Consider the following 16,467-nt stretch of genomic DNA (forward strand, 5'->3'; position numbering starts at 1 on the left):
TTGGTTGCAAATTTGCTGATTCTTCTTTAAAGCCCAGGGATAATTCTGTATAAGCTGATATCACCCACTCTCATAGTAACTGCAATAATAAGTGGGTAAACCATGATGGGATGGTTCAGAAGGCCCTTAACTCTCCAAACTTCCTTTTCTTCAGAAGTAGCTTTTCTGGTCATAGGTCTAAGGAGGAAATATTACTATGGAAATAAAAATGTCTAGTCTTTGGTACTTTTATTTCTGCCAATCTCAAGTTAGGAAGCACATCTCTTTTAATAAAATAACTTCTCAAAGCTCAACCTAGCTGATTATAGAAAATATTTGGTAATAGAGCTAAAGTGAAATTGGTGACTCAGAGTTGATTTCAATAGCCTAGAACTGATAATCTAAAACATACTGCTTTCCAAATGCTTTTTGTACTACCACAGTTTTTATTAAACTTGATTAAAATCTCTCCACCATTAACAGGACTTGATGGCTTCTGAAACATCTGAAAACAAATCTCTTTCCATCTCTTCCCATCTTTCGAGATTTATTTGAATATTCTTTCTTTATAAAATTATTCTCACCACACTCAAAGGAAGTTACAGTATCATAATTATTTTTACCTAAATATCCCTTCCCTAATAGTTACATCTTTCCTAAAATATAACTAGAATAAGGTCTGAAATAATTATAAAAATAAAGTCTAAATTTCTATCTCATATATAAAAAATTTTAAATATTTAAAAAATACAGAAAAGAATTTGATAGAACAAATATGTGACTACCCACCATTCAGAATTTATGGTTGTTACTTTTCATGGTATTTGCTACATGGCCTAAGAAACGTACCAACAAACATACGTTAATTAACACACCAAGGTTAGTAACATGAAATTTGAGCTTCAGTGGTCTTAAGAATTAATTGGATTAGTCAAAGGTCAATTTATAAGCTCCAGTCTTGTATCTCAAAATAAATTTTGCCATTTTAGAGGTCAATAAATCATGTTTCCAAGGAAACAGAGCTCTGTAGCAACCCACCTTCAGGGAAAATGCCAGTGGATACTAAACTTCCTGGGTTTTTATAAGCCTCTATGCTTAATGGTTATTGTTCTGAATGTTTTCTCCAGATAAAGCAGTTCCTTGCCCCAAATCTTCCTCCTCTGATTGTCTTGATGTTTATCCATCCATATTTTCTGATTCCTCTAAGTCTGATCTTTCTCAACCAGATATTTTTGTTGAAAATGTAGTCCATAAATGTTTAAAGTTTGATTATTTCAATTGGGAGCTTTCTTTATTGTAAAAGAAAAAGCCTGAGTATACATGAGAATGTGCTTTCAGAAAAAAAAATAAGCACCAAACATAGCAGATCATGAAGCCCTGTATAAGAACATATAAGATGCCTCTCAGATTTAATTAAAAATCTTGCCAAGTTAAACATCACCATGATTGATTGCAAAATATACATGTGACATGAGGCATTTTAAACTGATTCCCACTTACACCATGTGTCAGAAAGTTAACATAGGTTATCTCATTTTTAACATGTAAGGCTATAAAAATATGAACAAAATTGTCTAAATTAAGGAATACATGATTCCACAAAAGAAAGGAAACACAGTAACACTGAATTTAATTTCAAAGTATTACTTGATTTTGAACCTTTTGAAGGGATAAAAAGCAGATGTGAAATCATTACAATTTTCCTTTTCTTAGAAAACACTGATAAATTTGTATTATCTTATATTAAGTTCCAACACTTCAGCATGCCTTCCATGATGTGCCAGATTTCTCTTGCTCAATTTTTGAACCATTTAGTATTAATAACACAAACTCTTCAGATGTCACTCACCTCCTACCCGCTGTCCTCCTCCGTGAACTAAGGAGAGACAGCACCTTGGTCTTCTTTGTCTTTCCCACCTGCCCCTCCTGACCATGGTAATAATGCGGTAATTACACATTATTTATATATTGTTAGTATACCAGCACTAGTTAGTATGTTATGGTAATTATTCATTAAATATATACTTTTCTGTTTATTTTTACAAATAAAAGTTCATTTATAAGTAGAAATGAACAAAATTGTAAAGATGAGCAAAAGATTCATAGATGTATAAAGCCATACAGAGATTCAAAATCCATCTTTTTAGCCCTTCAATTTTGACTCAGTCTCTGATGAAGGTGAAAGAGGAGAGTGAAAAAGCTGGCTTAAAACTCAACATTCAAAAAACGAAGATAATGACATCCAGTCCTATCACTTCATGGTGAATAGATGAGGAAAGAGTGGACACAGTGTCAGATTTCATTTTCTTGGGCTCCAAAATCAATGCGGACGGTGACTGCAGCCACTAAATTAAAAGACACTTGCTTCTTGGAAGAAAAGCTATGACAAACCTAGACCGTGTATTAAAAAGCAGAGACAGCACTTTGCCGACAAAGGTCTGTATAGTCAAAGCCATGGTTTTTCCAGTAGTCATGTTTGGATGTGAGAGTTGGACTATAAAGAAGGCTGAGTGCCAAAGAATTGATTCTTTCAAATTGTTGTGCCAGAGAAGACTAGCACCCTCTTGGACCCTCTTGAGGGTCTCTTGGAGAGCAAGATCAAACCAGTCAAGCCTAAAGGAAATCAACCCTGAATATTCATTGGAAGGACTGATGCTGAACCTGAGGCTCCAATACTTTGACCACCTGGTGTGAAGAGCCAACTCATGGAAAAAACCCTGATACTAGGAAAGATTGAGGGCAGGAGGAGAAGAGGGCAACAGAAGATGAGATGGTTGATTGGCATCACTTACTCAATGGACCTGAGTTTGAACTAACTCTGGGAGATAGTGAAGGACTGGGAAGCCTGGCATGCTGTAGTTCATGGGGTTGCAAAGAGTCAGACATGACTTAGGGACTGAACGACAACTGCCTTTGCACTAAGGCTTCCTTGCCTGTCCCAGATGTACATGGTCTTTCCACTAACTGTTGATTTGGCAAGTCAGCATGCACTGCTGCCTTGGAATATTTCTTAATGGCTTCAATTGCCATTTTAATATTTGACCTCAATATGCATAATGTAGAATGGAGAAAACAGAGAATAGAAAAAATTAAAAATTACTTATGAGAGACAACCTGGCATCAATACTGGCATTTCCTTCCAGTTGTGTTTTTCTAGGTATAATTGTATTTTGTTTGCTTTTACCATATATGTCATCATTATAAGTATTATTAGAATCATATAATTATTTAATCTCTTCACACTTTCTATTCCCAGCTAGACAGACTGTGGGAGTTATTAAGGGAGATATTAACAATTGTAGTAATTTTCATATGAATTGTTTATGTGACTTCTGGTGGATGGCAGGGGTTCAATAAATGTTTCTTTTGTTTACTTCTTATTCCTGTACTTTATAGCCATGGATTCCAGGAGGTGCTGTGCCTTTTGTAAAATATGCAACAGTGAGCAAAGCATTGTGCTGGGCCGGGAGCTATGAGGGCTATTGCTCAGAGCCAGACATTTCTTGAAACACAAAATTTAAGGAGCTATTGAAGGGTAATCCCAGGTTTGTTCTTCTTAGATCTCTGGTACTATTATCCCCATGACAGTGCAGGTAAGAGATGAATCAGTTGAGTCCCCAGAAGATGGTCCTAACTGGCAGATAAAAGCCAGAGCAAAGCAATGACATTTATTCTCAAAGCTGGAGACCTTGACCGATATTGGTTTTGTAAAGCATGACTGATGTTGATACTTGAATCTACATGAAAGACACAGGTAATGTGAAAGGCTTTGACCACAGATTCAAGAGCACATGAAAATGCTCATGGTCTTTCAGCTTCGCATCATCCTAAGTTAATATTTATCTTTATATCAGATGATGGAAAAACGCTGTTATTTTGAGTAATGTTCCCTACACTGCTTTGTATGTCATCAAAATATTCATGTAAGCCTATAAATTCATTTTCACAAAACTCTCACTGAATTATTTAAACAGAGGAACCTTGAATGTTTTTCCGATAAAATGGCACTTTAAATATATGACATAGTTTTGCTTAGGCAGAGCCAGCTCATGGACCAAGCAAAATTCAATAACTCGTTCTCTTGGGTGCCTCTCTTGCTATCACCTCCCAGCTCACACCATCTACCCGCAGGGAGCAAGTCAGCATCACTCCTCTAGGATAAAAATAAACAATGGCCAAAAAAAGCTCATAAATCTTGGTGAAGGATTTCCAGGCAATAAATACCAAGAGGTAAATTGTGGCTCTGATGACATTCTTGAGGGGAAATTGGACTTTCCTTGGAAAAAAAACAAGCTGAGAAACTTTTATTTTCATCCTTATTCACTCTCTGAGCAAAACATATCTTGTTTTTAGGGGAGCACTCTGCACAAGGAAAAACCAAGAACTGACAGCTTGATGAATCCTCTCCACACCTGGGCAATAAATATGTAAGTTTCCTAATTTCATTCACTGAGATACTCATTAATATCTGTTTTGTTAGCCTGCTGCAGCTCAGATTATTTTTATACTTTTATAACCTGAAAAGTTAATGGCTTGTGTCAGTGAAACCATCATTTTCTATTTGTCTAAAAACGAACACGAAGAACACTTGCCAGAGAATTAAATGTCTTGGGGGCTGTAGAAGATTTCTTCCAGTTGTCCTGCCTCCCTCAGGGACAACGCAGTCCATTCTTTCTGCCTTTCGGTAGTGCTCCCACATAGCTGCTCTTTGCCTCTGTCCGGGTCAGCATATGCACACTTCCAGTGGCAGTTAAACAGGGTTCTATTGCTGGGGAAGGATTGCAGGACCCCAGATGACTGTGCTTACAAATTTGCGATTTACTGTGAAAAAAATAAATTGACACCTCAGCTGCCGAAAGGTAAAGAAGCACATCATAGTCAAAGGTTGGCTCAGGGCAAGGGGTCCAGAGATGCCAGATGGGAGATCCAATTGTGCTTCCTCTGTAAGGACCATGCCCAGGTGTGCTTTCTCTGTGGGACTAGGAACGATGGGTGTGCACACAAAGCACCTCAAACGAGTGATCCAAAACACGCTCTCAGCTGGGAGTCTTATACCTGGGTACTCAGGAAGGCACATTCTTGCTGCATAACTAGAGGAGTGAGAGAGCCTTCCAGGTGTCTCAATGAGACCAGTGCAAAGTCTTCAATCTCATTACACTCATTGTTAATCAATGAATAATTGAAAGCTCTCAAACCTCTGGATATGAGCAACTGCCATTCTGTGTGAGCCATGCTTTGACCAGGAGTCCATGCAATGCAAGTGTATGTCTTACTACAGTAAAACAACTCAGGCCGATTTCAGGCCTGCTGGAGTCGACCTTTCCGGCTTAGCATAGGATGGTCTTTTGCCTTTCTACAATTGCATAAGAAAATTTTCTTCTGACTTTAGTTTTCACAAGAAACATTAAGTACATGCCCTCACAGCGTCTTATAATTTTTAGAATCTGCAGAAAAATTTACTTTTTGGTAACTAACGGTGAAAAAAACAAAGGACAAATAGGTATATGCCCTGAATTGGCCTGACCGCAATGGTAGTCACTCTGGGTAGTGTCCAGGGGAGGGGAGTATATCACTGTTATGTCCACTACCTAGGTCTACTTCCTAGCACAAGTTCAATGCTGTTATGGATACTCAGCCAGTGTTTACTGAGTAAATGATGCTTCTTTGGCTAAAAGCAGGAGACATCCAGACATATATATCCAGGTCAGAACTTCATCCTTCTCTAGTCAGCAAAAGGTAGGTTAGGATGAGAGAGGAAGCTCTTCCAGATGCAAGATTCGAGAAGCTGAGAAGTTAGAAATTCACGGAGAATGTGTTCAAGCCCTCACCAGTGCATGGAAAGCTTCCTTCCATACCAGCTACAGTTCCTTTGCAATCCTGTGCCTATTGAAAAACAATGCCTTCCAGATTATTAACATGCTCAAATCTTGGTAACTAATTGTCCACTTTGGAGGAAGATGAAGTGTTCAGTTGGAAAGAAAAAGAAAGAAAAGTCTCTATATAGGAGGCAGCCTCAATACAGTCTCTGTACAGAAAATAAGGACGAGTGCTGATCCAAACAAGCTCAACAAAATGAATTATCACCCAATTCCTGTTCCTTTCCACTTTTGTACTTAAAAATATCCCTAGCCTCTAATCTCTTGTCTTTGGATTTGCAGAAGTAAATAATTTCTGTTGCCTTTCTGAGTAATTGTGAAATTACATAACAATGTTCTGAAGAGTAAAGATGAAAGTAATGGGAAGAAACATGCTTGACATTGGTCAATTCTATTGTCTATTTGTCTTACCCTTTTTCATTTTATTTCTCTTGAATCATTGAACTTTAAATGTAGTAACCAGTAATTGCTTTCTAAAGTATCAACTAGAAATCAAATATCGGCTCAGAAATTCAAGATAAATAGGATACATTTGTGGCTCAGGGGTAAAGAATCCACCTGCAGTGCAGGAGACACAGGAGGCGTGGGTTTGATCCCTGGGTTGGGAAGATCCCCTGGAGGAGGGAATAACAATCCACTCCAGTATTCTTGCCTGCAGAATCCTGTGGACAGAGGAGCCTGGCAGGCTGTGTACCACGGACATGCTTCAGTCGTGTCTGAGTTTTTGAGACCCCATGGACTGTAGCCCACTAGGCTCCCTTGTCCATGGGGTTCTCCAAGCAAGAACACTGAAGTGGGTTGCCCCGCCCTCCCTCAGAGGCTCTTCCCAACCCAGGAATGGAACACGTGTCTCCTTCGGCTCTTGCATTGCAGGCAGATTCTTTACCACTGAGCCACCAGGGAAGACTGGGCTACAGTCCATAGGGTCACAAATAGTCAGACACAACTGAACCAACTTAGCACATGCATTTGAACTAGAAGTTGAAAAAAGAAGCTGAGAAGTCTTTGGATCTGTAGGTAACAGCAAACACTTATATGGACACATTAACTCATGTTAAAAATGTTCATCTCAGTATAAATGTCTAGATGTATTTAAAGCCTGCTGTTTCATATAATGATCATTTATTTAGTGCAGAGTATTATATTTAATGGAATTCCAGAATACCTTTCATCTATGATCATTGCCCTCTCTGTGAAGTTTGTCTAGTGAGAACATAAACGCACACACAAGAAATAAGAAAATAATTAAGAGAAAAAGATTTAAAACTACATGGCATGATTGATACACTTCATCACTTCAGTCTAGTTCTAAAATCTGAGACCTTCATGTCAGCAAGAGGAAGGTCAGTAAGAGTTTCATAAAATATTATCCTTTCATTGCATATTTATTGCTACATTTAGGAACCATAATTTTTCAGAATAAGAAAATGATTATTTTAGTTTAAACTTTCCCTGTATAATTTACTTAGCTGATACCACCCTCAAAATGGCTATTCGTACAAAACAACTTTTGTTAAGTTTCAAATTTTAGAAATATATTAGCTGTATGTATTTCTATACATATTTGTGCCCTTTTACAGTGCAAATATGCTTTGTTATCTTCTTCTTAGATTGATTTTCTCATGATTAATTAGGAGTGACAGGGTGACATAGCTAAAGGAATTGATTTGCTGTTATATAGAACTTCTACTTAGGTCAGAATTTCTACACAAAATGCAGAGCAGGAAAGCAACATCTTTTTTCTTATTGATGCCAACAAATAGTCTGAAAAAAAAAACTGGTTAATAATGAGTGTGAAGGATCATTAGCTAATATTATTTATGAAAGTGAAAGTTACTCAGTTGTGTCGACTCTTTGTGACCCCATGGACTATACAGTCCATGGAATTCTCCAGGCCAGAATACTGGAGTGGGTAGCCTTTCCCTTCTCCAAGGGATCTTCCCAACCCAGGAATTGAACCCAGATCTCCCACATTCAGACGGATTCTTTACCAGCTGAGCCACAAAGGAAGCCCAAGAATACTGGAGTGGGTAGACTATCCCTTCTCCAGTGGATCTTCCTGACCCAGGAATTGCACCAGGGCCTCCTGCATTGCAGGCAGATTCTTTACCAACTGAGCTATAATGTTATCTATACGTTGCTGTTAGTCGCTCAGTCGTGTCTGACTCTACAACTCCATGAACTATAGCCCACCAGTCTCCTCTGTCCATGGAATTCTCCAGGGAAGAACACTGGAGTGGGTAAGCTATTCCCTTATCCAGGGGATCTTCCTGACCAGGGATCGAACCCAGGTCTATGACACTGCAGGCAGATTCTTTACCATCTGAGCCAGCAGGGAAGGCCATATCTATATGGGGGAAATGTATAAAGAACTTAATGTAAAAGAAAGACAGTAGAAGAAAATTTAGTTAGGTTTTATTATGTGTCTGATTAAGAATTTTCAAACCATGAAACAATACAAGAAAATTCAATTTCCAAGACAGAAATTTCTACTACATCATGACTTAAAATTTTCAAACGTGTCATAAAGAAAACCATAAATTGGAAAACACTTGCCATAAATACGAGACCAATTAATTAATATTCTAAATACCCAAAGACATTTATACAAATTGGAAAATTTTTAAATGATCCAAGGCCATGAACAGGCAATTCATAGAGGAGAAAATAGAAATGGTAATATAAAATTATAACCTTCAATTTAATTGAGCTTTATTTTTCCAGTATTTAAAAATCATACTGGTGAAACAGATAATTTCATATGCTGCATTTGACAGCATAAATTGGATTAATTGGATTAATCTTTTTGAAGAGCAGTTTGGTAATATTAGCTAAGAGACTTAAAATCTTCACATTTGTCACCTAGTAACTTCACTTTAGGAAATTCTCATAAGGAAATTATTGAAATATTATTAGAAATTAGCATACAGAGAATAGCAGCAAATGTTTAGAAACAGTGTGTCTAATGGTATGGAAATTTCAAATAAATTATTTTTCATCCTATTGATGACATTACACAGCTAACAAAAACAAATAACTCTCAAGATAATCTTTTAATTGCACATAAACATGTCTTTCCAACTGTGGTGTTGGAGGACTCTTGAGAGTCCCTTGGACTGCAAGGAGATCCAACCAGTCCATCCGAAAGGAAATCAGTCCTGAATATTCCTTGGAAGGACTGATGCTGAAGCTGAAACTCCTTTGGCCTCCTGATTTGAAGAACTGACTCATTTGAAAAAAAAAACCTGATGCTGGGAAAGATTGAAGGAGGGAGGAGAAGGGGACAACAGAGAATGAGATGGTTGGATGGCATCACTGACTCGATGAACATGAGTTTGAGTAGACTCCTGGAGTCAGTGATGGACAGGGAGGCCTGGCACGCTGCAGTCCATGGGGTTGCAAAGAGTCGGACATGACTGAGTGACTGAAATGAACTGAACTGAAACAAACTGAAACATGTCCAAGATATAGGGCTGCCTGCCAATGCAAGAGACACAGGTTCAATCTCTGGGTTGGAAAGATCCCCTGGAGAAGGAAATGGCAAATCACTCTGGCATTCTTGTCTGGGAAATCCTATAGACAGAGGAGCCTGGCAGGGCTACAGTCCATGAGGTCATAAAAGAGTCGGACACTACTGAGTAACTAAACAGCAACAGTGTCCAAGATAAATCTTAAATGAGAGGGAAAACAATTTTAGAATTGAACAGAAGTCCTTTTAATTGTTCTGAGACCAATCCTATGCTGTAGAAGGCAGGGGACTGGCTGCCACCTGGTCACTCCCTCGCCAGTAGTTCCCCTGTCCATTCTGCTGTGAGTCACCTACCCATTTAAGATATGAGGGGAATCTCAGATCAATAAAGAACCAGGAATAAGCAAGACCAGTAACTTGTATGAAAGTCTCTTCCCACAGATCTTCAACAAAATGGAATATTACCCGTTTCTACTTTTCTCCCAGATATAATTCACTGTACTTTTGTAATTTTCTAAATGATACCCTTGATAATCTAAAAGCATCTTCATGAACTTCCGGAAGAGCTTAATATGTTTTTCAATTATTTTTCTTACATTTAAAATGAATGATGAGGGCTAGAAAGAAAACATCACAAGTAAAAAGAGATTTATTTTCCAATCCTAGTCTATAGCCCTGAACGAATTTCTTTATAATGCTTTACACTGTGTTCAACATCCATAAAACCAGGACAGAAAGGTCTTTTCTCCTAAAACCATTGTGCTCCTCTGTTTATAAAGTACTGTCGATATGGTTAAAGAATCTAACATGATATTTTATTATTAAAGCAATCATTAATTTTTTAAAGAATCACAAATATACAATATTTAGGGTTGTGAAAGATTCCATGACCATAAAGTTTTGTATTATCATTGAAGCTGGCACACTGAGTTTTAGAGGGATTATAATGTTGGAAAGAAAGTTTATGCTGGTATTGTATAGACATTCAAACTGGAACATCAACTAATGAATAAAATCATTAATGAAGCAAGCAAAAATCTGTTTCTTGAGAAAGACTGTCAATGTGGAATACACTCTGATGACAACCCCAGTTTGTTCCTATTGTTGATTTCTGATCTTTAAGGAGAAAAAATTATCAGTGCCACATTAATCCTGACCATTATCCTACTCACACAAATCAAAATATTTACCTAGCTGATCTATGGTGCAAACACTTAGCTTCACTTGGAAGCTCACCTACAGAGGATTATGGTTCAGTTGAAGAAAAAAGCGACAGAAATCTTACTCTGCTAAGTACTAGACCAGATATTAAGAGGAACATGACATGGTTGCTGTCCTGAAGAAGCTTAGACTCGTGGCAAGATATACAAATAAGATCATTTTAGCAGAATATGGTAAATAAGACAGTAAAGAATCTGCCCTCAATGTGGGAGACCAGGGTTCAATCCCTGGCTCGGGAAGATACCCCAGAGAAGGGAATGGTAACCCACTCCAGTATTCTTGCCTGGAGAATCCCACAGACAGAGGAGCCTGGTGGGCTACAGTCCATGGGGTCACAAAGAGTCAGACATGGCTAAGTAACTTTCACTTTATGTAAAGATAGCCATAGTACCTTGAAGTTTAATGATAAATTTCTCAGAGAATTTAGTATTTAAGTTGAGATTTACAGGATAAGAAAAAAAGTGGCCTAGGTTTTTCTAGACACAGGGAGCAGCATGTGTAAATGCAAAGAATTGTGAAACTGCATGGGGTATGGAAAATTTTATAGAAAACTGTTTACCCTAGAGCTGTTCTTTCTGTATGTGCTGCAGGGTCAGTGAACCGTTAATTCTGTTCCACAATGAGATTAAGTACAGCCTCTGAGTGTAAGCATTTAAAATTGTTATAGCGATCTGATATTGCTTCAACATTTTACTCATGTGATTTTATTTTAAAAAATACCAGTTTGCAACTGATTAGAGATGTTTAAAAAAGCCAACCTGGTCCATAGATAATGTGGGAAGCACAGTTCTAGAAGATAGAGCTCAGTGCCAGCAGGGCTGATGAGTGAGGGTGAAGCAGTTGAGGGTACCAGATCATAAGGGGTTGGCTAAGCTACAGTGTACAGGACTCCACATGGAGAGAATGAAATGCTTTCTTTTCCTAGGCAGAATAAAATCAGATTATTTCCTTTTTATTAATGCCGTCAAGAAGCCATTTATTCATTTCGGGAGACTCTCTGACCTTGAATGTAGAACACACCCAGGAAATTAGTCCAAAATCTGAGAGTGCGGACTGTTTCTCAGTCATCCCAGTAATCGCTGTACTTCTTCTAGAATTACACCATGCTCTTGCCTGGGCTGGACCATCTGTCGGCCACAAGTACTCTGGAAGGACATTAGAAATGCCCTGCTTTAAAAAAAAAAAAAAAAGAAAGAAAGAAATGCCTTGCTTTACAGTCATTTCCGCAGACTAAGGCTTGACATGGACCCTCTGTCCACTCTTGGCTCTTCAAAGCATCCCCCAAACCATGGCAACTAGTGTCCATCTTCCTCCCAGGCAAGGCAGCAGTGCACTGGTTCCTACCAAAGGCCCTGCCTCCATCAACCACACCACGAGGGAGTAAAATGCAGGTCTCCCCCCTGGTCCCCCTGCCCACCCCCAACCCCACCGTGTCATTCTCCTCCCAGATTCCAGCAAACCACCGGCATTGCCACCAGCAGCATGAAAGGGCACCTAAGCCTTCGATGTGGGGGGCGTGTGCCCCTTTCCCAATTAAAGCACAGAAACTTCAGGCTTCTGTTCCTTTTCAGACCAACACAGACAGTTGTTTCTGTACTGCAAATGAGAAAACCCAAAGTAATAAGCTAAAGCCTTCCTGTGAAGGAGAGGTGGAGAGTGCCCCTTCATTCTCCTCCCTGATAAGTACACAGCAGCAAAGCATGAAAGTTGCCAATAAATTTCATAACATTGTTACCCCAGGCAACAGTCCTTGAATGATGTCCCGTTAGTGATAGGGTACAGCGAAGTGTTTTAATCAGAAGACGAATATGGTGAGATTTGTGCTTGAAACACATCACTGAGTATTTAATGTGGAAGATCAATTCAAGAGTGATAAGACTAGAAGCAGAGAAGTCAGAGGGCTATTGCAGTTCTGACTATCCCAAGTCTGTAGCTGGAATGGAAATGAAGCAGCAGTATGGAATAGAGAAGTGTCTGGAAAATAAAATTCTCCAGAGGTGGTGATTGTGTGAATGTAGGCATTGTGGGTAAGGACTATTAGGGGTATAGATTATGGCTGCACTTGTAGCTTGATTGTCTGCATGGATTGTGGAGGAAAGAGAAAAGGTTGGAACTACTGAGCAAGAGGGAATAGGTTTGGGAGGCACTCTAGTGGGTTTCCTTTCAGACTTGTTGAGGTTGAAGTGCTTCTGGGACATTCCAGTGACTCTATATGTGTGTGTGTTAGATGCTCAGTTGTGTCTGACTCTTCACAACCCCATGGACTATAGCCCACCAGCCTCCTCTGTCCATGGAATTCTCCAGGCAAGAATACTGGAATGGGTTGTCATTCCCTTCTCCAGGGGGCCTTCCCAACCCCAGAGTTGAACCCAGGTCTCCCACGTTGCAGGCAGATTCTTTATTGTCTGAGCCAGCAGGGAAGCCCTTTCAGTGACTCTACTGGGTGGAAAAATTCAGCTGGTCACTAACATTTCTTACCAAGTGATGGTCTTCCTCCAGCATCTCTGCTCCTTCCCTTTCTTGTAATCTGAACTTGTTTGTTTCCCCCCAACAGGCTTACTCTTCAGCTTCAATGCTCCATGGGGAGAAAGCCCTGTGGAATCAATCCTGACTGCCAATCCTGCTCGCCAGTCACCTGTCCCAATGAAGTGATGTCCAGATGACATGCAGTAATCTAATAGAATCAGAAAGAATCATGCGGCTCCCCTATCCTCTAGGATGTGAAGAAGTACATTACCGCATTTTATAGGAATACTATGTTCCTAGGAGAGTGGATTTTAGGAGGGGCATCTGTGAGCAGTTAACCTGACAGACCAGCAGGTGGTTTCACTGATGAAATCTGTCCCTTCAATTTAAAGTTTTCAGAACCAACAGTTTTCATCCACGGAGACTTTTCTATTTTTTCATTGTTCTTATATTACCTAATGTTTGTATTTATTGTTTTCCACTATGTTAACACAGGGAAAATTCTCAACTGTATTATTAAATATTGGGTCAAAATCCTGCCTTGCCACTTTGTACATAAAGATATTTTATTTGTACTTTCATATGTTGCTGTTAATAAATAATTACTGTACTCAACACACTAAAAATATCATAATGTGACTGTGAAAATGGTAATAGTATTGTCTTCCCATAATTATGAGTATTTTGGGATTGATTATTAGAATATGAGAGCTCACTAATGAAAGGCATCTAAGAAGTGAGAAAGGGACAAAGGATTCACACACTAGACCCTGTTCATGGGAAGTCAATTTACCATCTCTTTGGTATTTCTCTTTGTAATTCACAGTATGTGACAAGGATGTAAGGGCATTTATGACACTCTGTACTGCATTCATTAAGAAGATAACAAGACTGAGACTTTTCATACATCATTTGATTGATACTCTCTCTGTGCATATTTTATTTCTTTTAGAAATATAATGATTTGTTCTAGCAGTCATTGTTAAATCTCCAGTTTATATCAACATTTCATAAACACATAATTATTATATTATTTTTCAGAGTATCACTTTCCTAAAAATACCATATGATTATAGCTACCATTCCATTGGGGTATATTGTTCAGTTGAAAGTTGAAAGCTGACGGATTAACCTTGACCACTCCTTGGACACAAGGGATCGAAACATCATGTTGGTTGAAGTCCTTTGGAAAGCTGTGGAATGCACAAATTGACAGTGGCAGCTCTGTAACTTTTATGATTACATAAGCTGATTTCCCAATGCCTCAGCAGGTAAAGAATCCACCTGCTAATGCAGGAGACGAGGATCCCCTGCAGGAGAACATGGCAACTCACTCAATATTCTTGCCTGGAGAATCCCATGGACAGAGGAGCCTGGCGGGCTATAGTCCATGGGGTCACAAAGAGTTGGACATAACTGAAGCAACTGAGTACACAACAAGCTTATTTCAGCATTAAATTATCTTAGTGAAAAGAGGACAATTTAGTGGAGAAAGAAGAGCCTATTTAAACCTACCTTTTACAATTGATTTTTTTGCAGTGTATTTTAAAATGGTCAGCATTAAGGATTATGTAAATAATCATTTTGGTTTTCACCTCTCAATATCTGGGCAGCTTCTAATCAAGGAAATCAGAAAGCATATTTGCATTTCTGACTGGTGTCTCTTTATGTTTCTTTGAGAAGAAAAATGAAGTAAAAAAAGTAAAAGAAAGCAGGAGGGTATGCGTGTGTGCTAAGTCGCGTCAGTCGTGTCCGACTCTGTGCAACTCTATGGACTGTAGCCCGCCAGGCTCCTCTGTCCATGGAATTCTCCAGGCAAGAATACCGGAGTGGGTTGCCATGCCCTCCTCCAAGGGATATTCTCAACCCAGGGATCAAACCCGTGTTTCTTATGTCTCCTGTACTGGCAGGTGGGTTCTTTACCACTAGCGCCACCTGGGAAGGCAAATAGAGTATAGAAAAAGGCAAAGATCTCCAATGCATACACTTTCCCTTGAGAGGTGCTTTGCCCATGCTCAACTCTACTCTAGAAGTCTTCAAATGGGCGCAACAGTGGCTAGAGCATGCCAAGCGTGGAGCATTTGTCTTTAAAAGGAAAATATCCCAACACCCCTAGAATGCTTTACAGAGGTCCTCAGCAAAAAGGTACAAATTCTTCTGCAATTTAAATTACTACAAGTGATATGTTATTCTGGCTTTTATAAAAATCATTTTCTTGACCTTTGATAAAGATTGTTGGGAGAGAGTTTATAAGGATCAGGAAAAGGGAAAGCTTTTTAATCATAATGAAAGGATGAAATTTATTCTAGTTCAAGAATTATACATAAAGAACATGATTTATACTTACAACTATAGCATTAAATCTTTAAAAAGTCAAAGTGATAAGAGGATTGAGGAATTTGCAGAGATATTCAGGACATTTTGTAATGTCAATCTCAGAGGTAATGTCTGCATTTTTATAAGTCAACTTGAACTTCTGTTGAAATAGGATATTTGGTTTTCAAGCCAAAATTATCTTTAGCCATATGTGTTTTAATTATATGATTTAGATCAAAGGCAAACCTTTCTATGCATTTGTTCTGCACGACAATATGAATATAATTTAAGTCTGTCAGTAGTCAAAACAGAAACAAGAGCTAATTAACTGCTGTCATCTGAGAATAAGCGGATGTTGTTGGCTGACACCCTGGTTGTGATCAGCCAGCAGAGAAAGACTTCTAAATTCCCCCTGACTGAACTGAAATATCCCCTTGCAATCTGATAGATCTTGAGGATCATCTTTGGACAATGATAAACTGCATGCTAGCTTTTCCTAGTTTTTCTCTACAAAGCCCTTCTTGTGATCATTCGAGATTTTATGGGGTTCTAAAAAGAAAAGTGGATAAATCTTTTAAAACTTGTGCTTTGAGTGACAGTCTAAGAACTATGAATTTATTCATTATTGCCTAGAATTAAAGATATCATCATTGGGATTAATTAACTAGTAGGGACCCTGAACTGAGAATATATCACACATTACCTACAAATCTTCCAGTCAAAATTTCCCCACAAACAAGACTTCTCATGTATCCTTGAATAAGTTTACTTTGTCCTTTCTTCAAGGGGATTTATCCTATGGGCTTGAATACACATTTTTCCTGTTCTGGATACTTTTTAAAGGAAAAACAGTTTTGATAAATAATGGGGAAAAACCTATCTTGTCCATCAATATTACATTCCTAAACTTGAATTCAGAAGTCTACCCAAGTATCATTGGTTGGTGTCTGAGGCACTGTGCTAAAGCCTGTCACTGTGTCCAGGCACTGTGCTAAAACCTTCACATTCATTATCTCGGGTAATAGAACAGTACTGAGACACAATTTCTAATATTAAATTATTACTTGTATTATTATTTTTTATCAGCATCAGCATATTTGTGTTAGATACGTAGAAACCAAGACAGAAGAATAGCTTACC

General features: G+C 38.6%; 1 protein-coding gene across 6 annotated transcripts in view; it reads left to right on the top strand.

Moving 5' to 3' along the window:
* EMCN (endomucin) overlaps positions 1-13,639 on the top strand; it is a 128,138-nt gene extending 114,499 nt beyond the window's left edge. For all 6 annotated transcript variants that reach the window (XM_027543976.1, XM_027543977.1, XM_027543978.1 and 3 more), the window contains 2 exons: positions 4,333-4,406; positions 13,100-13,639. In XM_027543976.1, coding sequence (XP_027399777.1) covers positions 4,333-4,367 — 35 coding nt within the window. In that variant the 3' untranslated portion in view covers positions 4,368-4,406; positions 13,100-13,639. The remainder of the gene's footprint in view (positions 1-4,332; positions 4,407-13,099) is intronic.
* The last annotated feature ends 2,828 nt before the right edge of the window (positions 13,640-16,467 follow it).

Source organism: Bos indicus x Bos taurus, chromosome 6 (assembly GCF_003369695.1).
Source record: "Bos indicus x Bos taurus breed Angus x Brahman F1 hybrid chromosome 6, Bos_hybrid_MaternalHap_v2.0, whole genome shotgun sequence".
Taxonomy (NCBI): Eukaryota; Metazoa; Chordata; class Mammalia; order Artiodactyla; family Bovidae; genus Bos; species Bos indicus x Bos taurus.